At 42.6% G+C, this 27,090-nt stretch overlaps 1 protein-coding gene across 1 annotated transcript in view; it reads right to left on the bottom strand.

The window, feature by feature from the left end:
• LOC122797632 (integrator complex subunit 8-like) overlaps positions 1-27,090 on the bottom strand; it is a 1,436,218-nt gene that overhangs the window by 755,279 nt on the left and 653,849 nt on the right. Inside the window, exon 11 of the mRNA XM_044066176.1 lies at positions 22,195-22,316. Coding sequence (XP_043922111.1) covers positions 22,195-22,316 — 122 coding nt within the window. The remainder of the gene's footprint in view (positions 1-22,194; positions 22,317-27,090) is intronic.

The following is a 27,090-nucleotide window of genomic DNA, read 5'->3' as shown; positions in this document are numbered from 1 at the left end:
GGTGGGTACTGGAACCAGACATGCAATAGTAAAGCTGTATCAGGGGAGCTAGAAGGGAAAATTTTACAAAAGGGGATAAATTTCTGAACAAAGTCAGACTATTTGGAATGGAAGATGTAAAATCACCCCCACACATAATTTACATGTTACTTCCTAAGGAACAATAACTGGGTTAGACTGGACAGAAATTATATCTCCCAAGAGCATAGCCACTTCACTGAAAGTTTTGAAACAAATCCACTAACTATTTCAGATCATGTACCAATAAAGGCTACAATAAAACATGTACAGTAATTGAGTTAAAATGACACATTGATGCTGTCCTATTTGCCTATCAGAAAGAGAGGAATTTAAGGAATGGGTAGTGGAAACCAATTAAGAGCTGTTAGAAAATAAGTGAATTCAGAAGGGTTAACTGAGGAATGGGATGAAAATGAAAATGGAATTTATGGGAAAGTAGTAATAGGTATTAGATAAATTATCAAAGTATTGCAGATGAGGAGGTAAGAAATGAAAGACAAAGAAATACGAGAAAGAAGTAATAGGAATTATTTAGAGGGATTATCAAAGGTTAAAGTACTGCAGATGAAGGGGTATATTAGAGAAAAAGAAAAAGAGCAACTGTTGAGTGTTAAAAGGATAATAAGCCCGTGTTTGGAAAATACGCATTAGTTTAGAAAGTTTGCTGTTAAGCAAGAATTATTTTGGTAACACCAGAGCACAAAAATGATTAGCCCAATGGTTTAAACAACAGAAAACAGAAATGGATGCTGCTAAATTTAAGCAGCCTATGACAAGCAAAATAACCAGAGATCCTACAGAGGGTGCTACAGATATTTTGGAAATTGTATGAAAATCTATATACAGCAGAGGACTGGGGGGGGGGGGACTAAGAAAAGACACAAATGGAAATATTTATGGTAGACTTAAATATCCCTTTCAACCATGACCAGAGCCCATACAGCAACAACCATAGTAACACAGAACAGAGTAACAAATGGAGAGATATTCCAGAACTTCTACGATGATAAATGCCATTTATAATGAGTTAAAAACATATACAGATATGTAAATGTTCAGATGCAGACAGATAAGTAGACATTCACATTCTCAAAATTTAGAGATACAACATCACAACTGCAGCACGGACTATAAGCACCAGAATATGAAAACATTCTACACATCAAATTTACGATATGTAAATGTACGAAACTATTTTCTGTCATATGACAGCAGACAGAGAGAGATGGGTATTTTTTATTTACACATTAATATATAATATGCCGAGGTTATAATAGACAAGATCAAGAATCAATAGCTAAAATGAGAGGGGATGAGATAAAAATGGGAAGTCTCTATTAACAGTAAACCTGAGGAAGTTTAGAAGTTTGGGTGGAAGTACGTTATAAAGATCTGGAAGATTTTGTTTAACAATATTTTAAAAGGAGGGGAAGCACCATCATCTTTTCTTTTTAAATACCTTTACTGAATTATGTTAGTCTGTGTGTGTGTGTGTGTGTGTGTGTGTGCGATATTCATATCCTTAACGGATGTCCATGTCTGTGTATGTGATATACATAAGCATAACTGAAGCCCGTGTGTGTCTGCATGTGTGTGTGTGTGTGTGTGTGCGTTATACATAAGCATAACTGATATATGCGCGTGTGTGTGTGTCTGTCTCTGTGTGTATGTGTTTGTGATATACATAAGAATAACTGATCTCCATGTGTGTGCGATGTATATAAGCATAGCTGATGTCCGTGTGTGTTTGTGTGTATGTGTATTTGTGATATACATAAGCATAACTGATGTGTGTGTGTGTGTGCGCGCGCGATATACCCAAGCATAGCTGATGTCCATGAGTGAGTGTGTGTGACATACACATGTATAACTGATGTCAGTTTGTGTGTGTGTGTGTGTGTGTGTGTGTGTGTGTGTGTGTGTGTATGTGAGAGGTATACATAAACATAACTGATGTCCATATGTGTGTGTGTGTGTGTGTGTGTGTGTGTGTGTGTGTGTGTGTGTGTGTGTGTTTGTGTGATATACATAAGAATAACTGATGCCCATGTGTCCGTGTTTGTGATATACATAGGCATAAATGTGTGTTTGTGTGCGTGTGCGTGATATACATAAGCATAACTGATGCCTTTGTACGTAAGTGTGTGTGATATCCATAAGTATAACTGATGTCCGTGTGTGTGTGTGTGTGTGTGTGTGCGCGTGTGTGTGTGTGTGTGTGTGTGTGTGTGTGTATATGTGTGTATGTTAGAGATATACATAAGTATAACTGATGTCCATATGTGTCTGTGTGTGTGTGTGTTTGTGATGTACATAAGAATAACTGATGTCCATCTGTGTGTGTGTTTGTGATATACATTAGCATAAGTGATGTCTGTGTATGTGTGTGTGTGTGTGTGTGTGTGTGTGCGCGTGTGTGTGTGTGTGTGTGCATGATATACATAAGAATAACTGATGAATTACCACACAGGTGGCAGTACACTAAACACCGAAAGTGTGATAAGAGACTTTGGTCTCACCTTCAATAACTACATCGCCACAATAGTCAGGAAATCCTTTTATGTGGCACACCTCAACACTAAGGGCTTTTCATCCAGAAAAAAGGAGGTCATTGTCCCACTGTACTCATCCCTCATTAGACCCATTATAGAATACAACGCCCCATTTGGTATGTACCTCTCAAGACATCTGCAACAACTGGAAAGGCCTCAGAAATACCTCACTAAAAGAATCACAGGCCTAAAGCAGATGCCCTATGCTGACCGCCTTAAAAACTCCAGCTATACTCTGTCGCATATCGTCTACTCCAAGGCGATCTCTGCTTAACAAACAAGGCCATGTCAAACCCTGAGCTGTTGGACATGAGATGTTTGACTTTCACCATCTTCCCCTCCCAGGTAAAGTCGTTCAGCTGTTTAAGAAGCACCAGCATCTTGGAAGACAGCTGTAGAGGGCTGTATTACTTAAAGAGGGTAAAGACCCTTTAAATACAACTTCATATAAACCCATTTCAAATGTGTATCATGGTTATAAAGTATTTATGCCTACAGTAGCTAGGAAAATGGCTAAGGTGTTGCCAAAACTGACAGACATGGACTGATGTGGTTTTGTGGATGGGAGGCAAACATTGACAACAGAATAACGATGATCCAGACAGAAACACAGTGCAAGAAAACCCAGCTATTGGTGGTAAGTCTTGATGCAGAAAAGGCATTCAATGGAGTTAGCTGGGATGTTATAAGTAGGGGCAATGACAGCATTTGCATTTACTAACAGAATAACGGGATTAATTAGGAAGCTACATTAGGGGTCAGAGGCTGGAATCAAGGTGGGGGGTTCTTTTCTGACAAGCTAGGCTTGAAAAGAGGGACGAGAGAGGGGCATCCTCTGTTATTTGCCTTGCACTCAGAGCCATTGGCAAAGAAAATAAGGAACTCACAAATTTAAGGATATAAACTGGCATGGTACTCCAGAAAGATCAGCCTTATTTGCAGATGACACTATTTTTACTAAATAAAATCAGAAAAGGATATTTTATATTGTGAAACATTTTCAGACAGTTTTATTTTTTTCAGCAAATAAAATATATGAAAATAAAACAAAGGCTTTATTGGTAAACTATGCTCACACATGTTAATTGATTCAGCAAAGCCCATATTAATAGGGATATGATATGGTGAAGTATTAAGGTGTGCAAATTTAAAAAATAAGATTCTATTACACCACCAAAGGATATGTAGGAAGGACTTAAAAGGTAATACAAATTTGAACTGCTGGAATCTGACTATGGACAGTATCATGCAAGCAGTGAAATTATACCTAGTCTCTTTAACAATGTATATGGGTCAGGGTGTTTTTTATCAATCTCTTTAATACTGTATATGGGTCAGGGATTTTTTTTATCAAGCAGAGAAGTCATGGACAATAATTAATAAAGAATTGAAGGAATTGGGAAGGAAAGAAGGCAACAGTTAAGTGGGAGAAGCTGTTTCTCTGCAAAGAGCAAGGTGATTTAGGATTACCAGATTATAAGGAAAACTCGAGAGCTATACAGTTAAGACTCGTACATAACATAAGCAGAAGACTGCAAATCAAACTGGAAATAAATTATGTTGAAACACGAGACAAGTCACGAAACAAGGCGAGAGTAGGATTTTGAATGAAGGCTCGTAAACAAAAACAAAAACAAGCACACAGAATATTGTTCATAGGTTCATACTAGGCTATCTGCCCTAGGGCATTTATAAGCCTAGCCAGAATGTGTTTGGCTTTCGCCACCCATTTTAAATTTATTTTGCTATGCCCTTTTCGAGGTTAGTATACTGTGCCTCTGTCTAACAGTGACACAGAAGTGATACCGGGGGTAAACCTACGATCTCCCATCCACTCATCAAGATTCCTCTTGAAGAGAGTCAATGAGGGACTCTGCCTAACCTGGACTGGGATTTTATTCCAGAGTGAAGAGAGCCTCTGGGTTATGAATCTGTCCCTCCAGCATGTCCTATTTATTTCAGTGCTGAGGTTCAAGTCTCTCGGCAGCGTAGCTCGATGGGATTTGGATTTTCTGAGGTGCAGCATGTCCATTAATTCCGGGTTGGACATGGCTTTATACGTCAGGCACATATCGCCTCTGAACAGGTGGTATGCCACTGAGTAGAGCTGGAGTTTCTTTAACCGGGCAGCATATGGCATCTGTTTGAGCCCTTTGATCCTCTTGGTGAGGTACTTTTGGGGTCTTTCCAGTTGCTGCAGGTGTCTGGTAAGGTACATCCCAAAAGGGGCATTGTACTCAATTATGGGCCTAATGAGGGATGAGTAAAGAGGCACGATGACCTCCCCTGATCTAGATGCGAATCCCTTCATGATTAGGTGGGCTATATAAAATGTTTTTCTAACCACTTTGGCTACGTGGTTGTCAAATGAGAGATTGCTATCAACTTGGGTCCCCAGGTCCCTAATTACTTCTTCTGTACTTAATGGATTACCACCTATGTGGTAATTTGTGGGCACTTTGTTTTTGCCAAAGGGGATGACTATACACGTTTTGGCATTTAGCTTGAGGCCATGGCTCTGGCACCAGTTGTCTGTTTCTATAAGGCCCTTTTGGAGGATGCTTGTGTCGGCTGGAGAGTCGATTATGGCACCCAGTTTGCAGTCATCTGCGAACTTGGTCAGCCACAGTCCTTCCATGTTGGCCTGTATCTCCGAGAAATATATACCGAACAAGAGAGGTCCCAGGACTGAGCCTTGTGGGACACCACTTGTAACTGGTTTGGAGTCTGACATGGCTCCAGCAATTCTAACCATGTGGGTTCTGTCCTTGAGCCAGTTTGCAATCCATCTAGTGACATAGGGGTTTATATTTAAGCTGGTGAGCTTATCTATAATGCCCGAATGGGGTATTGTATCGAAGACTTTTGCGAGGTCCAGGTAGGCTGTGTGGACCACCTTCCCCTCGTCAATGGCCTTGGTGAGTGTTTCAAAGAAATCAACCAGGTTTAAGAGACAGGATCTGCCCTTAACAAAGCCGAACTGGGTAGGATCCAGTGTCTGTAGGTCCCCGATATCTTTATTTATGAGGTCCATGATGATCCTTTCCATAGCTTTGCAGACCAAGCTAGTCAGGCTTATGGGGCGATAGTTTCCAGGATCCGTTGAGGCACCACCTTTATGGAGAGGGACCACTGTTGCTGTACGCCACTCTTTGGGCACATATCCTGTAGTAAGGCTGAGATTGAACAGTAGTTTTATGTTTGGGTTTAGCTCTTCTTGGAGTTCATGTAGGACGCAGCCCGGGACACCGTCTGGTCCCATTGAGGCTGTGTTTTTTGCTTTGGAGAGGGCGGCTCTTACCTGAGCATCTGAGATGTCACGGGGGCAGCACTCTGCTGGGATAGATATTTGCCCTTTTGGTGGGGGTTGTATTGTATTTACAAAGTAGCAGAAAATACTCTGAGAACTAAAACAACATAGGGTAGAAGACAGAAGTAGGGGCACAGAAAACAAACAAGAAGGACCTGGAATTTATTGGGGGAAAGTACGTTTATAGTTGAGTCTAGAACAAAAGCTGCTGTTAAAAAGGGATGATTAGTAGGACATATAAAATAATGCTTCACAACCATAAGAATCACTCAGAAGAGGTTAGACAAGACTGAGGAATAAGAATGGAATAGCAATACAGACAGAAACAACAGGACGACATTTCTATGACTCCCAATTATGCAACCAAGTCTAGAAGGTTTAAGATTTTTGCATGAAAGTGTTTGAATAGCTACTTTTATACCCGAAATAAACTTACTAAGCTGGGCATAAATCCCTACGTCACCCAATGGGTTGCCAACTGGCTTACTGACAGAACCCAGACTGTAAAAGTAGCCAGCTCCAAATCCAGCTCCAGATAAGTGACAAGTGGAGTACCTCAGGGTTCAGTCCTGGGACCACTCTTGTTTGGCATCTACTTCTCTGAGGTACAGGCCAACACTAAGGGACTCTGGCTTACAAAGTTCGCAGATGACTGAAAACTGGGAGCCATTATTGAATCCCCAAATGATGTGGATATTCTACATAAGGTCCTTACAGAAACAGATGCCTGGTGCCAGAGCCATAGGCTCAAGATTAATGACAAGAAATGTATAGTTATCCCCTTTGGAAAAAAACATGTACCCATGAATTACCACATAGGTGGCAGTACACTAAACATCGAAAGTGTGATGAGAGACTTAGGGACACAGGTGGACAGTGGTCTCACTTTCGATAACCACATTGCCACGACAGTCAGGAAATCCTTCTATGTGGCACACCTCATCACTAAGGGCTTTTCATCCGGAAAAAATGAGGTCATTGTCCCACTGTACTCATCCCTCATTAGACCCATTATAGAGTATAATGCCCCATTTGGTATGTACCTCACAAGACATCTGTAACAGCTGGAAAGGCCACAGAAATACCTCACTACAAGAATCACAGGCCTAAAGCAGATGCCATATGCTGACTGTCTAAAAAACTCCAGCTGTACTCTGTGGCATATCGTCTACTCAGAGGCGATCTCTGCTTAACATAAAAGGCCATGTCAAACCCTGAGCTGTTGGACATGCTCCACTTAAAGAATTCTCAATCTCTCAGAGCCACACCCTCCAGGGATCTAAACCTTGTCATCACAATGAACAAAACATGCTGGAGGAATAGGTTCCTGACCCAGAGACTGCCCATACATGTCACGCAGAGCACCCTCCTTGGCCCTCTTCAAAAGGAACCTTGATGATTGGATGGGAGATAGGAAATTCACCCCGGGGATCATGTCAGTCGCCCTGCTAGACAGGGGTCCAGAGAAGTAAATATTGTGGGAAGAAATATCCAGGGAATTGTTATGGCTAGGCTTGTATAGGCCCTAGGGCCAATAGCCTACTAACAACCTATGAAATACACTTCAGAGAATTTTTCCACAAGTAGAGAGCAATTGCTGGAGGTGTAACAGGAAAGACAGAAATGCGTGGGGCCATGTTTTTTGGAAATGCAACAAGTTGGCAGATGGGTATTTTGTCAGAAATGTTGTGGGAGCAAATTACTGTAACTAAGGAAATTATTCTTTTGAGCTGTGATATAGAAACTCTGTTGCCTAGACATAGTAAGACCCTAATAAGTTTAATGCTGCTGGCTGTCAAAAAGCAGTTACTAGAAAAAGGAAATCAAAAACATAACCAACCGTAACAGAATTGTTTAATGTTGTAAAGAACATAAAAGAACTGGAGTGGGATCTTTAAAAAAAACAGAAGAAGCAAACTACAAATAATAAATGGAATATGTGAGAAAGTACAGTTTTGTACCTACCATAAATGTAAATGTCCGATAGGTATGCATCTGCAGTCATAACATATGGGTTGTCCTGCCTCAGGCAGTCCTTCGGTCGGCCGGATTCCAAAGTCTGGGTCTGGCCTCGGCTGATGTCGCACTTTCCCCGACGTCAGAGTGCCTGGGGTATAAAAGCATCAGCCGACGCCATCTTCCTCAGTTTTTCTTGCCCCAGATGCCGGGTGCCCTCTATGAAGGCTAAATTTGGAGAAAATGCGCAAAAATTGCAGACATAATGCAAAAAAAAAAAATATATATATATATATATATATATATATATATATATATATATATATATACATACAAACAAATACACCATAACAGATTCCCCCAGCTAGCTAATGAAGGGGTAAGCACCCTAGGAAACCCACAGAGGGGAAGGTGGGAGGATAACCCTGACTGCAGATGCATACCTATCGGACATCTACATTTATGGTAGGTACAAAACTGTACTATGTCCTTCAAGGATGCATCTGCAGTCATAACATATGGGTAGAATACCATAGCTAATCTGAGGGTGGAGGTACTAAGAAAAAGATGGTGTAGATAAGAGACCCTGCAGGACTGCAGTAGCAAAACCTGCTCTGGATCTTGAGTATAAGGGTAAATTGTAATGCTTGGCAAAAGTATGCACGGAGCTCCATGTAGCAGCTTCTAAAATGTCCTTGGTAGCCACCCCCCTTAGGAAGGCTGTAGTGGTGGCTGTGGCTCTCGTGGAATGAGGCCTAATATTCACAGGAACAGTCTTTCCATGAAAGGAGTAGCAAAAGCAAATGCAATTTCCTATCCATTTGGAGACTGTCTGTTTGGAAATTGCTTTTCCTTGTGTCCCAGCAGCATATGCTACAAACAGCTGGTCAGTCTTTCTGTAACTTTTAGTTCTGTCCAAATAGTAGCGTAACTGTCTATGGATATCCAGAGTGTGTAGAAGTTTCTCCCCTTTACTTTGCGGATTTGGGAAGAAAGTAGGCAAATGAATTGCTTGGTTCAAAGATACTCTAGATACCACCTTTGGCATAAAGGTTGGGTTAGTTCTTAATGAAACTCTGTCCTGATGAAAAATAAGAAATGGCTGCATTGCCATCAAAGCTTGTAACTCAGATACTCTTCTTGCTGAAGTTATGGCCAGAAGGAATGCAGTTTTCCAGGATAAAAACTGTGGATCGGCCATTGCTGTGGTTCAAATGGAGGGAGTGTTAGTTTTTCCAGCACAAAGTTAAGGTCCCAAGTAGGTAAAGGTGGTCTCCTTGGAGGATTGATGTTCTTGATCCCTCTGAGAAATTGCCTTAAGAGAGGATGTGAACAGACAGGAGGATTTACATTGTATTCTGCTGAAATTGCTGAGGCATGTATTTCAATGGAAGAATAAGACAGGCCATTGTGGAACAATTCTGCTAAGTATTCCAGTATATGTGTCATGCTCATCACTGTCACATCAAGGCCTTTTGTTGTGTTCCAACTGAGAAATCTTTTCCATTTTGCTGAGTATGCCTTCCTTGTGGAAGGGTGGCGAGCTTCCATAATAATGTCCTTTACCCTCTGGGATAAGCTGTCCTTGGGAGGAGTCATGGTATTCTCCAGGCAGTAAGTTGCAAGGTCTTTAGGTTGGGATGCAGGATCTTGTAATTGTTCTGCGTCAGAAGAAGAGGCCATAATGGGAGAGGCCACGGTTTTGTTTGTGATAAGCTCTTCAACAGTGGGTACCAATGCTGCCTTGGCCAGTCTGGAGCCATCAGAATCACTTTTGGCTGTTCTGCCCTGATCTTCAGTAAAACCTTGGACATTAATGGGATTGGTGGGAAAGCATAGAGTTTTTGGGCTTTCCAGCTGAATGAAAGAGAGTTCTCCTTCCATGCTTGTGGACGGTATGTCCTTGTGCAAAAAAGTTTCAGTTGATGGTTGTGGGGTGAGGCGAATAGATCTATCTCGGGCCTTCCCCATGTCTGTGTTATGAGTAAAAAGATGTCTGGGTGCAGCATCCATTCGTGTGCATCCATGGTAGTTCTGCTTAAGCTGTCTGCCAGAGTATTGTCTTTCTCTGGCACGAACTGGGCCTGTAGTTGTATATCGAGTTTCAAGCAAAGATCCCATAGATTCATAGCCAGTCTGCATAGAGGGTAGGAATGCGTGCCTCCTTGCTTGTTTATGTACCACATAACTGTGGTGTTGTCTGTCCTTATTAACAGGTGACCTTGTTGAAGGAAAGGTTTGAAAGCCTCGACTGCATGTATCACTGCCAGCATTTCCTTTTGGTTTATGTGCATTCGCAGCTGCCCTTGAGACCATAGCCCTTGGATACATTTGTCCTCCATGTGTGCTCCCCAACCTCGGTCTGAAGCGTCCGTGGTGATGGTTTGATTTGTTTTTGGTTTGAAGAAGGGCAACTCTCTGTTGGTCTGGCAGGCTAGAGTCCACCACAGGAATTCCTTCTGAAGGCAAGGTATGATTGGAATCAGAGTTTCTAAGCTGTGACTGTGCTGAGTCCATACACTCCTTAGGTACCATTGCAGTCTTCTCATATGTAGCCTGGCTTGTGGGATCAGTATTATGCAGGATGCCATGAAACCCAGGGCCTGCAGGATTTTCCTTGCAGTTAGCTGAGTTTGTCTTGTCAGATTGTTGAAGTAATCTGGAAGTTGTTTCTGTTTTTCTTCTGTGAGAAAGGCCATTTGGGTGGTTGTATCCAGATCTGCACCCAAAAAGGTTATCCTTTGGGATGGCACAAGTCTTGATTTTTGGATGTTGACTGTGTATCCCAAGGCCTGTAGTAGCTGGATGGCATAGTCCAAGTCCTTTAACAATTTTGTCTTGCTGTCCGCTTGTATCAGGCAGTCGTCCAGATATGGGTAGATTTGAATCCCTGAAGTCTGCAGTGTGCAATTACTGATGCCAGGCATTTCGTGAACACTCTGGGCGCAGTAGATAAGCCAAAGGGCAATGCTGAGAATTGATAATGCTCTGATCCTGCAAGAAATCTGAGGTGTCTTCTGCAACTTTGTCGAATGGGGACATGCAGGTATGCCTCCTTGAGATCTAGAGTCACCAGCCAAGACTCCTTGCCCAGCATGGGAAGAAGCTGCTGTAGGGTCAGCATCTTGAATTTCGGCACAATGAGGTAAGTGTTCAGTGCGGACAGATCGAGAATAGGCCTCCATTGATTTTCTTTTCTTGGAACAAGGAATAGCCTTGAATAAAAACCTTGGCCTTGTTCTGAGTGAGGAACCTTCTCTATGGCTTTCATTTGTAGTAATTTTGTGATTTGCTTCAAAGCCTCTGCCCTCTGATTTGGTGGCAGGTCTGGCATTCCTTGTCTTTTTGGCAATGTGTGGAAATGGAACCAGTATCCTTTGTCTATTATTTGTAGCGTCCATGAGTCCCTTGAAATGCAATGCCAATTTTCTGAAAATAAAGAAAGCTTTCCACCCAATGGTGCTTCTAATTGAGCCCTGGTCGGCGGAGTCAAAATTAAGTCATTGTGTTTGTCCTGGTGTAGCAGTTGTAGTTGCTGTACCTGCACCACCTCTCTGGCTGGGTGGCTGCCACTGACGTCCTCTGTAGTGGCCTCTGGTTTGCCCCCTACCTCTGGTACGCCTGTTCCTGCCTCTCTGTGATCTGTCTGAGTCTGGAAAGGACCAATTCTTAGTAGGCCAATTTCTGCTGAATCTCGGTGGTTGTACCTGCAGAAAGTCCCTGACTGTTTGCACAGATTTTGCCTTTTCTTCAAACTTCTTTAAGACCTCCTGGGCCGTGGAACCAAATAATTTTTGTTTTTCCATAGGAGCATCCAGGAGCTTAGCTTTAACATGGTCCGGTAGAGATTGTTCCTTCAACCAGGCATGCCTTCGTATAACTGCCCCTGTCATTGCTGACCTACATGAAGCTTCCAATGCATCATAGCCACATTGCAGAAAATGGTAGCTAACCTGCTGTGAGTTATGTACCAGATCCTGAAGAGATTTTCGGTCAAGGGGCTCAGAGGAGGAAAGTTTCTTATACAATTCATCTAACAAATACTCTTGGTACTGAATCATATGGAATTGACAATTTAATGCCCTCATAGAAAGAGTTGCAGAAGTATAAACTTTCTTTCCCCATCGCTCTAAAGCTCTAGAATCCCTTTCAGAAGGTAAAGGATTTTTAGCAGTGGCAGCTGCAACCCCTTTAGGGCCCTGTGAAATGGTTTCTGGGTCTGCAGAGTGGGCCTTGTACAGGTGAAAATGAGAATCCGGAACCCTGTAGTACCTATCAGGTTTGGCAGGAGCCGGAGGGAGAGAATCAGGGGCTGAACTAGCATCAGAGTATACATCATCAATAACATTCAGAACAGGAGGTATAGCCAAAGGCCTATGCTGAGGTAAATGCAAAAAGGTCCTTAATCTTTTTCTGGAATCAGAAAATTCCTGGCCCTGCCATTGGAAATGCTCTCTCATAGAATGCAGTGTCTCACCAAAAGAAAACTCTTCAGGAGGGGAGGCCGAAGGAATAGATTCTTCAGCATCAGAATCCTCGTAGGCCGAATAAGCCTCCTGCTGGTGCTCTGACAACACAGATTCATCCGTAGAGTCATCTGAAGAGTGGGGGTCAGAGGGCTCAACCCTAGGCCTTTTTTCTGGAGGTGGAAGAGAGCCCCTGTCCGGGTGAGGTTGAGAACCTCTAATTAAGGAGATAAGGTCCTCTGCTAGGCTGAGAATTTGAGTGCTGGTAGAAGGCCTCTGAGAGGTAGACTTGGGAGGCAAAGCTTTGGCAAGTTTGGCAGCTTTAGCCCTAGAGAAGGCCTTAATGGACATGGATGCAGGGGGTCTGGCTGCACCACGTGCAGGGGTGGACTTGTCTAAAGGAATGGTGTCGGACATGTCCTGGACACCGGTTTCCGTAGGTAGTTCGATAACCGACTCGGCCGGAGCCTCCAAAGCCGAGGTAGTCGGTTGTAAGGATTCGGTAATAGGAAGCACCAAGGACTCGGTTTCAGCCGAAACCGAGACACTCGCGGTAGGCCGGACCGAGGTTTCAGCCGAAACCGCAGGCCGCGAGGGTCGGTCCTTGTCCTTCCGTTTTTTAACTACATGTGAAGTCGGAGTCTCCGACGGCATTATATATGCAAAGTTAGCCCCAAAGTATTCCTCTGCCAACTCCGACCGACGCCTAAGCGTTCGTCGGTTGAAGGAAGCACAGGCAGAGCAGGCTGAGACGTCGTGGTCTGGGCCTAAGCAAGGGAGACAGTAAGAGTGGAAATCCTTATGAGGTATTTGTTTCCCACAAGTTAAACAATTATTTACTTTATCTGACATCGGCTGAGGCAAGAAAGAGTCCCCAACGGGGTACTTAGCTTTTTCGAAGTCTTCGGTAGCTGAATCAAAGGAGCTGGCCGACCGGCACTTGCGAACTGCTTCTGCTTCGGGCACCGCGCGACAAGAAAGACTGAGGAAGATGGCGTCGGCTGATGCTTTTATAACCCAGGCGCTCTGACGTCAGGGAAAGTGCGACATCAGCCGAGGCCAGACCCAGACTTTGGAATCCGGCCGACCGAAGGGCTGCCTGAGGCAGGACAACCCATATGTTATGACTGCAGATGCATCCTTGAAGGACATCTATATATACAAAATAATGTTCAGGAGGAGGAGTGAAATTATAAGGAAGGCAGGACTTGAATAATCTATGTAAAATTAAATTGAATAATAATTGCTAAGAAAGAAATCATTTGTGTATAATGCAAGAAAAGAAAAACAATCTATAATAGTTTCTTTTACAACTGAATGTGTGTCCATGTCACTCTGTAAAATGTCATGTTAATAAAGTGTTTAAAGATTAGAAATTGCCTTTGAAGAAATAGGATCAGCACAGTTCAGCTGGTAAGTAATTTTAAAAGTTCTGGCTCATTGCTAAAGTGACACTCCTTAACAAATACCATTACTGAATGTAACCTTCCTGCGGTAATGATATTGTTTTTGATTGCCAACATGCAAATATCGAACAAAACGCCTAGATACTTCCCACTGACAGGACCATCCTGAAAGTACACACATTAAGTCAGAATTCATGGTGCTAGTAACAAGGGATGCAGATCTGGGAAGCTGTGTCTAGTGTTACTCTCTCCAGAGCAAATACAGGTGACGTGTAACACACCAACTAGTGAATAATGCCACTGACTAAAAGGTGAGTAAGAGCAAAAATTAAATGTAAGGTAAATAATTACAAGTTACATTTAGATGTGTATCCTTTCAGTTGCCATCATTGACAACCAACTCTACTGTACTGTGTATTGTTGTTTGTATAAAGTGAAGAATATTTCAAACAGGAAACACACAGTAGAGAACCCTTCATGCATGTTCACCTGACTTCTTATCTATGTTGTCTTTTGAAGTTTCAGTAGTGCAAAGTATGCAAATGTGACGATCCGATGCACGCATAATGTTTCAAATTCTGGGGTATATGTGCTGACTTCAAACATACTGCTGGAGATGCAACATGTTAATATAAGAGTATCCTTGACACAACTGCACTCGTGTTACACAACAAAAGTACTGTCAATGTCCATAATGTGTTCAGTTTGCTGCAGATGTTATGAAGCATATTATTTTTTTATTTATTTATTTAACATTTGTTAACCGGGAAAGTCCGACTTGGAACGAAGCCAGTTTTCAGCGGAGGCCCGGGGAGAAAGGCTCCACATGCATGTCTTTGTAAACTTCCTGTTTTATGCCTATGAAGGAAGCAGAGGGACCTCGTAATAACGAGTGGATGCAGACAGCAGTAATGTCTTTGCACACGCAATGCTGCTCAAGCTCGAATGTAACACTGCTGTGACATATTATTCATGGAGGTAACGGTCTACAGCTGTTGTGATACAGCTTCACATTTCCTTTCTTGTGTACGTTTTGTGCCTATCAGTGTTCTCTGTTGCAGTACGTACTATCTGCCTACTGTCAGTGCTATGGTTTGCATACTGCACTTGTAAAAAGTGAAAGATTTATGCAGTCTGAAGAGAAATCAGAGTATACGTAAATTTGCATACTGAACCCGGGAGTGCCCCCCGCCAACACTACATGCCTAAGACAGTGTGTCCCAGGTGCTGTGCTATATTACTGTGTATTGTGATATGTAGAATAACAATTGTAACAGTGTCATTAACACTTAGTGTTGAAGGGGAAACAGTGTGCATTTGTTTTGAATATAACATTTAGGTTACACTATAGTCCACTACTGAGTGCAGCCCAGCTTATGTTCCATGTTAGCATAATGTTGTACTATTATGTTAAGTGTGCCTTTGTACCCCTACTGTGCATCTGACTGGCGTAAAATTGTTACGTGTTCTGATCACCTGGTATCTGCCACCCATTCTTTGTAGTTTGGAGTTTCTGTCATGAAGCAGTGTTATATAGACAAACAATAGTGCATAGTTTTATTTGCACTGTTGCTAGGCAATGTGGACCAAGGCTGCATTGCTTGGAAATGATTTGGATGACTGCATTATCTTTTCTTTCCTCAGCTTTCAGCTCTCACACTGACCACTGCTAGGCTAATAAGCACCCAAAAGTACAGTCGCCAGTTTATAGCCTGTTCACACTGCTTAACCTTGATACAACATCATGCCATAAACACTGCAATCTGCTTAAGAGTTATAAATTTTAACAATAAATGAGCAACAGTTACCTAACGTCAAGCTTTCACAAGATTCACCAGCAGCAACAGTTACACACAGCACATTAATCCTAACGGCAGTAAGGCAGATAAAAACAACAAAAAAGTACAGTTGTGTACACTTACCATAAATGTAGATGTTCAAGTGTATTCACTGTTGCAGTCATTACAATTGGGTAATATATGCTGGCAGGTTGCCCTCAGTCACCCTGAATTCCAAAGTCTTGGGTCCTGTGTCGGTTGCTGTCTCCTCTTCCATGACGTCAGGTCATCAGGAGTATAAACTAAGCAGCCAACGCCATTTTCTTTAGTTTTTCTTGTCCCAGATGTCAGGTACCCCCAAAAAGGTAGCAAAAATATATATACATGCATCAATATAAACTTTACCTTCATCTACAAGCAAACACACCACATAGGTTGTAGAAGATAGAGAAGGAAAGATAAACTCCAGAATGAAAGGGGGATGGCGGGCGGGTAACCTGGACTGCAACAGTGAATACACTGGAACATCTACATTTATGGTAAGTGTACACAACTGTACTATGTTCTTCGTGTTTCACTGTTGCAGTCATTACATTTGGGTAGAATCCCAAAGATATGGTTGGGAGGCTGGAGCTAAACAGCATTAGGTGTGGCTATAAGGCCCTGCAGAAGTGCAATGGCAAAGCCTGCCCTGGACTTAGAGAGGCAAATGACAATGCTTTGTAAAGGTGTGAACAGAACTCCAAGCAGCAGCCTCTAGAATGTCTTTGGTTGGTACTCCTCTGAGAAAGGCTGCTGAAGTAGAGGCAGCTCTGGTGGAATGAGAACTAATGCCCTTGGGCACAGGTTTACCATGGTGTAAGTAGCAAAAATGAATGCAGTGGCTTATCCACTTTGAAATAGTCTATTTTGAAATAGTCTTTCCTTCTGATCCTGCAGCATATGTCACTAGTAATTGCTCAGTTTTTCTTAGAGCTTTAGTCCTGCTCAAGTAGAATCTTAGCTGTCTGTGTACGTCCAAGGAATGCAGAATTCTCCCCCCCTTGTTCTGCAGATTTGGGTAGAAGGTTGGCAGATGAATAGTTTGGTTAAGAGCCACACTGGAAACCAGCTTAGGCATAAAGGTTGGATTTGTACCCTGTCTGGGTAAAATATGATAAAAGGCCCTACAGCCATGAGGGCCTGTAGCTCTGAAATTCTTTTGCTGAAGTAATTGCTAGTAGCAGAGCTGTCTTCCATGATAAGAACTTTATATCAGCAGTAGCAGCTGGTTCAAATGGAGGCAGGGTGAGCTTTTCCAACACATAATTGAGGTCCCATGCAGGTATTGGTGATCTTCTATGAGGCCTTAAATTTCTGGCTCCTCTGAGATACTGCTTTAGTAATAGATGAGAAAAGATTGGTGGCTCTGTATTGTAATGAGCCGAAATGGCAGAGGGATGGATTTTGATTGATGAGAAAGATAGGCCTTTGTCAAGCATCTCGGTCAAGTATTGTAATATCTGAGAAATATTTGGTTCTGCTGTATCAGTTCCTTGTGCTTGATTACAAGCATATAATCTCTTCCATTTATCAGCATAAGATTTTCTAGTACTAGGCCTTCTGGCTTCCAAAATGACATCCATCACAGCTTTACTGAGAGGTGTTGTTTGTATAACTACATGATCAGCCATGCTGCCAGGTTCAGTGTATGGAGTTGATTGTGCAGGATCTGATTGTTTTGTTGGGACAGTAGTTGAGGTCTTTGAGGTAAGGTCCAAGCTGGGTATTGAGACAAGTTTCTTAGGACTGGGTACCAGTAATGGCAAGGCCAGTCCGGGGAAATTAGTATCATCTTTGGTTTCTCTTGTTTGACTTTTAGGAGGACCTTGGGAAAAAGAGGCAGTGGAGGAAAGGCGTAAACTGATAGGTTTTTCCAACTGAAGGATAGGGCGTCCACTTTCCATGCTTGTCTGTGATAAGTCCTTGTGCAGAATCTTTCCAATTGATAATTTTGAGGGGAGGCAAATAGATCTATGTCTGGGCTCCCCCGTTTCTTTGTTATCATGCTGAAGACTTGTGGATCTAGTTTACACTCATGAGGATCCATAAGGTTTCTGCTTAAATCGTCTGCCAGAGTATTTTGTTTTCCTGGCAAGAATTGAGCTTGAAGATGTATTTGGTAAGTCAAAGCTGTGTCCCACAGTGCCATGGCTAATCTGCAAAGGGGGTATGAGTGCGTGCCCTCCTGCTTTTTTATATACCACATGACCGTGGTCTTGTCCGTCTTTATCAGTAGTTGTCCTGGATGAAGTAAGTCCTTGAAGGCTGTCAGGGCATTTTGAACAGCTAGCATCTCTTTCTGGTTGATATGTAGATGCATTTGTTTTGGGGCCCATATGCCCTGAATGCATCTTCCCGCCATGTGGGCCCCCCATGCATAATCTGATACGTCTGTTGTTAAGGTTTGGCAGGCAGGGGGTAGAGTGAAGGCCCGTTCCATGTTTTGGTGACATGCCTTTGCCCACCATAGAAACCCCTGTTGTAGGCAGGGAATGAAAGGAATCATTGTTCCCAGACTGTGACAATGTTGACTCCATAAACATTTTAGGTACCACTGAAGTTTCCTCATATGCAGTCTTGCATATGGAATCAGTAGGATGCAGGATGCCATGAAGCCCAAAACCTGCAGAATTTGTCTTGCAGATAACTGGGTTTTTGTTGCCATCAGTTTGAATTAAGTAGTCAGTTGCCTTTGCTTGTGTGGCGTGAGGTAAGCCATCTGGGCAGTTGTATTCAAGCTTGCACCCAGGAATGTTATCTTTTGAGAGGGTACACGTAGTGATTTCTTTTCGTTTATTTTGTACCCTAGGCATGTTAGAAGCCTTTTCACAATCGCCAGGTGTTGAAGAAGAATGTCCTTGTTCTCTGCTTGAATGAGACAGTTGTCCAAGTAAGGATATAGCTGAATACTTCTTTGTCTGCAAAATGCAATTACTGGTGCCAGACACTTTGTAAACACCCTGGGTGCAGTAGATAAGCCAAAGGGCAGTGCAGAGAATTGGTAATGCATCAAGCCAGCCTTGAATCTGAGGTATCTTCTGCATGATTGCATTATTGGGACATGCAGGTATGCCTCTTTTAGGTCTAATGTCACTAGCCAAGCATTCTTGCCCAGCATGGGCAGAAGCTGCTGCAAAGTCAGCATTCTGAATTTTGGAATGTCCAGGTATGTGTTCAAAATTGATAAGTCCAGTATTAGCCACCAGGCCTTGTCCTTTCTGGGTACCAAGAACAGTCTTGAGTAAAAACTTGTTCTTTTTCCTGTTCTGGTACTGGCTGAATGGCCCCCATATCCATGAGGGATGTAACCTGTTTCTGTGCCTCTACCAGTTGATTTTTTGGCAGATCTGGCCAACCGTTTGCCATTGGCAGAGTATGGAAATGGAATCTGTATCCCTGTGATACTATGTTTAGCACCCACTTGTCCTGGGTTATTAACTGCCAATTTTGGGCAAAAAGTGCTAATTTTCCCCCTAAGGGTGCTGCCAAAAGTTGTGCTTGGTGAAGCCAGAGAGAAGTCATTGGGACTGTTTTCTGTAGGTTTGCACTTTATCTCCTACAGATTTGGATGTAGAAGCACCCCATTGCTTTGACCTGTATGAATCTTGTGCCTAGTATCTGGAACCCTTAGGGTGTCTGGATTTGCCCCTTTGAGCTCTGTCTGACACATGAAAGGACCACTTTTTAGTAGACCAGTGTCTACTGAATCTTGGTGGCTGGACATTTTAAGAAGTCTTTTACAGTTTGCATAGACTTATCTTTGTCTTCCATTTTCTTTAAAACCTCTTCTGCCTTAATACCAAACAGAGTATCATGCTGTAAAGGTGCATCTAGTAATTTAGCTTTAACATGATCAGGCAAATGTTGTTTCTTTAGCCAGGCATGCCTCCTAATCACAGATCCAGTAACTGAGGCCCTTCAGGAGGCCTCTAAGGAATCAAAACCACATTGCAAAGTATGCTTTCCAATCTTTTCAGCTGCATGCAATTCTTTATTTTCTGCACATTCAGAAATCAACATAATTTTCTGTTTCAGTAATCCCATAACATGTTGTTGATACTTGAGCATATGAAACTGGCAGTTTAAGGCCCTAATTGCCAAGGTTGCAGATGTATAAACCTTTTTCCCCATCTATCCAGTGCCCTTGAATCTCTGTCAGAGGGGGTAGGATTTTTTGCTGTTGAGGCCTTAACTCCCTTTGGACCCTGTGAAATAGTTTCAGGATCAGTAGCAGGGTTTCTAAATAAAAATTTGTGAGAGTCAGGGACCCTGTAACATCTGTCAGGCTTGCTGGGAGACGGAGGTAAGGAGTCAGGGGTCAAGCTTGACTCCGAAAACACATCATCCACAATGTCTAAAACAGGGGGTATGGCTAAAGGCCTGTGCTGAGGAAGAAGAAGGAAATCCCTGAGCCTCTTTTTGATTCTGAGAAATTTTGACTCTCCCAGTGAAAATGCTCCCTCAAGCTATGCAAGGTTTCTCCAATTGAATAATCCTCAGGAGGTGATGCAGATGGTTATAGACTCCTCTGCATCAGAATCCTCATAGGGAGGTACAGATAATTCCTGATCAGAAGAGGAATCAGAAGAAATAGAAACCTGATCTAAAGATTCATAATCAGTGTCTTGCCTAGGCCTCTTATCTGGAGGGGGATGGGAACCCCTAATCAAGGTAATAAGGTCTTCGGACATTTTGATCATCTGTTTTTTTAGGCATAGAGGCCTGTGCACATGGCTCATGCGTAAGTTTTTTAGTTTTAGAAGTTGCTTTTGTCTTTGGTTTTGCAGCTGTCGTCGGTTTGATATACAAATGTTGAGGCCTGAAAACACCCTCAGAAGCCAGTGCCTGCTCAGTGGTTCCGGACCCATCCGAGGGAGATACATCCATGGGTCCAATACTTTGAGTATCTCGCGGCATACCGGACTCCACATGGGTGTCGGTAGGGGCCTGCGACTCAAAAGTAGCAGGTATCAGGGGCTGCGAAGGTGCCTCAATGAGCACCAGCAACTGGCTTAGGAGAAGCTTCGTTGTCGGTTTTGGACCTCGACTGTCTCTCTCTGTCCTTTTCTTTGTGTTTTTTATGTACTCCGGTAGTTGGATTGCTATCCGACGACATTTCTGGGTAGTTAAATCTGTTTCCAAAATACTTTGAGGCAAAAATATACTGCCGCTTAATAGTGCATTGGTTAAATCTAGCACAAAACCAACAACCAGGCATGTTGTGATCAGGGCCTAGGCAAGGAATACAGTATAAATGGAAATCCTTATGAGGTATTTGCTTCCCACAAGTAATATAATTATTAACTTTTTCTGACATCGGTATGGAGCAAGAAAAAAGTTTCCCCAATGGGGTACTTAGCTTTAGTGAAGACTTCGGTTCTGAAACTCAAACTCGAATATTTCAGTAGTCGGCCAACCGGCACTTGCAAAATGCCTCTGCTTCGGGCACAGAGCGGCAAGAAAGACTAAAGAAAATGGCGTCGGCTGCTTGTTTTATACCCCTGACAACCTGACGTCATGGAAGAGGAGACAGCAACCGATGCAGGACCCAAGATTTTGGAATTCAGGCCGACTGAGGGCAACCTGCCAGCAGATTACCCAAATGTAATGACTGCAACAGTGAAACACGAAGAACATCATGCAGAAACCAAGAACTCAGTAGGTTTTAAAACAGCTGAAATGTGCTGTAATTTTAGAGGTACTGAGATTCCATGCAGTAAAACATTTTTAATTAACCAAAAATGAAATGGAGTTCCTGGAGTATTTAAAAAAAATAATACTACTAGGAAATGCAACAAACAGTGATATACCAGTTTAGGGCGCACCTTCCCCCTGGTTGTGCAAAGTGGGTAGGGTCAATAGAGTGACAACATAATGCAATTCAGGGCACCAGTGAGTGACAGAGGTATATGCTGTCCATGGCGGCTAACCCTCAAAATGCTTCACAAGAGCTTCTAGTATCTTGACGGAATTGGACTCCCATTCCTAAGTGCTTCAATACTTGATGTTTGCCAGAGTGCTGTTCTCAGAAACTGCAATACACTCCAAATTCTCTCTCTTAGGTTCATTACATGAAATTACATGCACTTGCTAGCCCTGTTACTTCCTAAACTTTTACAGCTATTTAGGCTTCTCTATTCCATCCATCTGATCAAACTTTCTTTATTCGACTTGCCATACTATGTGCCTCCAGCCAACTTGCATATCAAACCAGCATTGAGATGTAACGTCTTGAGTGTGGACAGTTTTCATTCACTTGGAAATCTCCTTTTGCATCAGCATTCATTTTGTGAATGAGTACAAGTATGACTCTCTGAGGTGTGCTATTACTGCCCGACTGTAACCCACAAGTTATCCTTGTGATTTACCAGGAAATCAAACATTTAGTGACAGACAGGGCAAAAAATACGAGGCAAGACAGTAAAAGTACCTCTGTTTGGGCATTTATAAAGGTGGCAACCCTAGAGGTCATTCACTTACGTGGGTGGAAACATCACATGACTGTGTCTGACAGATGGGGTGGTATGACATGATGTGATCCACTCTGCAAGACAGTGCGCTCTAAACTGAAATATTGCCCAGCAAACACTGAAGAAGCTGTCAACCGAGATGAAATAATAGAGCATACAATGTTAATATTCTGAATGCTGTTATACCACATACCTTTACATAAGGGTTGCTCTGGGTCAATGATGCAGGAACCTGCAGTGTTAAATATTCATTCTCTCTCCAATTTAACAAGAAAGCAACACACTCTTCTCCTAAGACCTGACGAAGTGGAACATCTGAAAGTAACAAAACAATAAGAATACAGCAGCAGAATGGACCACAGGACCACAGTAAGAAATACTCTCAAAGGTTTTGCAGCAAAACAGGAGAGCTGTTACAACATGTGCAGTTGATGCAACCTGTCTGACATAAAAGCCCTGTTATCACTACATTTTATCTCTATATTAAAATAATTCATCTTTGATGAGAACAGTCATGCCTTTTCAAAAAATAGAAAGCAGGGGAGGGGATGAAAGGCCACACCCAGTCAATCATGAAGGGGGAACACAGCAGAACAAGGCTGAGATGAGAAGTCACACTTTTCCCAAGCAGATTAGCACAAATCACAGCTCTTTACTTATTACCTCCAGAATTTGGAACAAATCCAGAAATAATCAGAGACATTTTTATTATTTATTAAATTGGAAGTTATGTACTTACTATAACTTGGTATCTGTGTTGTCCATTTTCATTCTTCCTCATGAATGGATCTAGGATCCAACCCGGCTACATTTACAAGACTTTGGATTTGAATCTCGAGGTCCTCCCTCTACCCACAATGCTCTGCCCCATCCCCAACTCCTCAGATTAAGTTTGCTGCCTTAGTACCCACTGTGTTATAGAGACAGAACAGACACGAGAAAAAGGCCGAGGCTCAAACCAGGAACACAATGGTTCCAATATCATCCAAAGATCCTTCTAGGAGTGACAGGGCCGGGGAATGGTTGGGAGGGAAGGTGACGAAGAATAAAAATGGACGACACAGATGCCAAATTATGGTAAGTACAGTAGATATAAAAAGTTTACACACCCCTGTTAAAATGCCAGGTTTTTGTGATATAAAAAATGAGACCACAATAAATCATTTCAAAACTTTTCCCACTTTTAATGTGACCTATAACCTCCTTGTTTGCTGATGTACCAGTCTAAAAACACAAAAAGAAAAATCAGGCAAAGCTAGACTTAACACTGTGTGATATCTTAAGCAATTGTTTTTTCTGTGTGACCTTTTCACTCGTTGTTTTAGTTTGTTAGTTGGGATATTTTGTAGACACCCTAATGTTTATGAATATCAGTTGGATATGAAACCCTGTGTTTCCAAAAGTCAAAACATTCCTCTTATGCTATGCTGATGATGTCATAAGAAGGCAGAAACATGCATGTCCACAGCTAGAGGTGTTTGGCTTTGTTGCCCTGACATTGTCCATAACTAGACTTAAAAGTAAAAGAAAAAGTCAGGGACATCCAAAACTGCCACTTAGCTGAAACACTGGATATCCTTAAAGGGTGATTTGCATACACCCCACATTGCCTCTGATACAAGAGGTTTAAGGTATCACACAGTGTTAAGTCTAGCTTTGCCAGATTGTTCTTTTGTGTGTTTTTAACCAATTGTTTTTCTGTATGACTTTTTTACTCATTGTTTTAGTTTGTTAGTAGCTCTGGAATGGAAAACGCTGAAGTGGAGACAGATCTCATAGAATGAGCTCTAACCTTTGTTGGAAGTTTGAGTTAATTCTGACTGTATATAAAGGTAATGCAGTCTCTTAACCATTTGGACAAGGTGACCTTTGAAACCAGTTTTCCCAATCTGGTACCTGAAAAGGATAAAAATAGTTGGCCTGATTTTCTACAGGCTTTTGTTGTAAGTATAAATGTAATTGTCTGTGGATGTCCAACATATGCAAGCAGTGCTCTCCTTTGAAAAATTTAGAAAGAAAACTGTTACGTCTATGGTCTGCTTGATATTGGACTCTGATACCACTTTATGACGGAGGAGGGATTAGTTCTGAGTGATACTCCTCCTTTGTGGAAGATGATATACGGGTGATTCACACACACAGTCTGTAACTCTGAAAATCTCCTAGCAGACATGATAGCTACTAGGAATAAAATCTTCTAGGATAAAAACTTGAGGTCATGAGTGCCTCCCGGCTCAAAGGGCTAATGAACTAGGCATCTTAAGACAAATGTCAAATCCCAAGGTGCTACCGGATCTTTGAAAGGGGGGTTTCAAATGCTGAGTGCCTTTTAGAAAGGTTTTGCAAAGACAATGGGACATCAATGAATGATCATCAAAACTGTTATGAAAATTCAAAATGGCAGCTAGATGAACCCTAATTGTAGACGTTGAGGCTTCCAAATGAAATAAGGTGTCTAAGTATTCCAGGACCTTATCAACTGATGCTGAGAAAGCATCAGTGCCGTCTGTATTCGACCAAATGGAAAATCTTTTCCATTTGTTTAGGTAAATTTTCCTGATGGGCGGTTTCTGTGAAGCCAGAAGTATCTTCTGCACTAGGGAGGACAAGTTGTTTTGCCTGGCAATTGCTTAAATTGGAGAAACCAAGCCGTCAGCTTGAGATGTTTAAGGTAGGTTGGGATGCACCAAGCCCTGAGGGTGACACAGAAGATCCAGAATTTGATCCAGAATTCACAGGCGGTGAGACCAAAGAAAGGGAAACCAGACTTGCTAGGCCAGTAAAGTGCAATGAGAATCACTTTGCTTCTCAACCACTGGGCTTTCCTCAGAAACTGGGAAATTAGTGGAATTGGGGGAAAAACATACAGAAGTCCTGGGGGCCAATCGTGAAGAAGTGCATCGCTTCGTAACTCCCTGCGAGGGGGGACTAGGGCAAAGTAGCTGCTGCATTTGTGGTTTATGGGAGAGGCAAACAGGTCACAGCAAGGCTGACGCCATCAACAAAAGATTTTCGTCACTACGTTGGGCTTGAGAGATCTCTCATGAGGTAGGATACACCTGATTAGTTTGTCTGCAATCACGTTGGAGTTCCATGGGATATGTGTTGTTATTAGAAAGCGGTTGGAGGAAACTGCCCATTGCCACATTCTTAGGGCTTCCCGACACAGACGTAGGATCTGGTTCCCCTTGTTTGTTGATATACCAGACTACAGACATGTTGTCTGATTGGACAGCAGTTGTCCATGACGGAAGGGCAGACTGAAATGCTTGAATGCTAAAAGCACTGCCCACAGCTCCAGGACAATGATGTGCAAATTGGCCTCTTGTGGAGACCAAGTGCCTTAGATAGTATTCCCCAGAAAATGCCCCCCCCCTTTATTTGGGAAGCATCCGTTGTCACTACGGCCTTGGGGTGAGAGGGGAAGAAAGACAGACTCCATAAATTTTCTTCTGGCTTCATCCACCAAAATAAATCCTTCTTGCAGCGATTTGTTATTAAGATTGGATGGGACATGGGGTGTGTTAGAAGTAACCATTGCGATGCTAATAGCCATTGAAGCAGCCTCATGTGATACCTCACTACGGGAAAGTACAGTTTTGTACACATACCACAAATGTAGATGTTCAAGTGTATTCACTGTTGCAGTCATCACCTGTTGGTTATCCCTGCTGTGGTAGCCCTCGGTTGGTCTGAATACCAGAGTCAATGTTTTTCTGCGTCAGCTGCTGTCGCTTGTTGACTGACATCAGGTCGCCAGTGCTATAAAGCAAGGCAGCAGACGCCATTACATCAGTTTTATTTTCCCTAACCAGTCAGAAGCCCAAGAAAATATGGTAAAGTGGTCCTGGTGGCTAAAAGTCACCGTAAGAAGCTTATGTCTCCCTAAGGAAAGAGGATATAAGGGGGAAGGAGGGAGGGAAAAATACGGTTGTGTACACTTACCATAAATGTAGATGTTCATGTGTATTCACTGTTCCAGTCATCGCATTTGGGTTATTTGCTTGCAGTAGCCCTCAGTCGGCCTGATTAACAACGTCTTGGGTCTTGCGTCGGTTGATGTCCCTTCTTCTGTGATGTCAGGTCGTCAGGGGTATAAAACATGCAGATGACGCGATTACATCAGTTTTTCTTGCCCCAAATGTCAGGTGCTCCCAAATAAGAAGCAATTAAATCTATAAATATACAAGGTTATACCGCCAACAAAAAAGCAAATACACCAAAAAGCTTTTAAGCATAGTAAAGTAGAGTAGAGGTACAGCCAAAAGAAGTCAGGGGGCTGGAGGGAGGGTAACCAGGACTGCAACAGTGAATACACTCAGAACATCTACATTTACGGTAAGTGTACACAACTGTACTATGTTCTTCGTGTTTCACTGTTGCAGTCATCACATTTGGGTAGATTCCCAAAGCTAAGGATGGGAGGAGGGATTTAGATAGCATTACAACCAGCTACAAGGCCCTGCAAGACTGCAGTGGCAAAGCCAGCTCTGGATTTAGAGAAAATTGGCAGATGTTAATGCTTGGTGAAAGTATGTACAGAACTCCAAGTAGCAGCTTCTAGGATGTTCCTGGTAGGGACGACTCTGAGAAAGGCTGTAGAGGTAGATGCAGCCCTGGTTGAGTGGGGTCTAATCCCCTGGGGGATAGGTTTTCCATGGTGCTTGTAGCAGAAATGAATGCAATGGCCTATCCATTTGGAAATGGTTTGCTTTGAAATAGCCTTCCCCTCTGCCCCTGCAGCAAATGCCACCAGCAGTTGGTCAGATTTCCTTTGAGGTTTAGTCCTGTCCAAGTAGAAACTAAGTTGTCTTTGCACATCTAAGGAGTGCAGTATCCGTTCCCCTTTGTTCTGTGGATTAGGAAAGAAGGTTGGCAACTGAATGGAATGATTGAGGGCCATACTGGATACCACACCTTGGGCATGAAGGAGGGATTGGTCCTGAGAGACGCCCTGTCCGCATGAAAGATGATGAAAGGCTCCACTGCCATGATGGCCTGTAATTCAGATACCCTCCTTGCTGAAGTGATTGCTAAAAGGAAAGCTGTTTTCCAAGAAAGAAATTTTAAGTCTGCAGTGGCAGCTGGC

The sequence above is a fragment of the Protopterus annectens genome, chromosome 3.part1, assembly GCF_019279795.1.
Source record: "Protopterus annectens isolate FY-2018-M chromosome 3.part1, PAN1.0, whole genome shotgun sequence".
In the NCBI taxonomy this organism is placed as follows: Eukaryota; Metazoa; Chordata; order Ceratodontiformes; family Protopteridae; genus Protopterus; species Protopterus annectens.
This window is presented reverse-complemented; position numbering and strand designations above follow the sequence as displayed.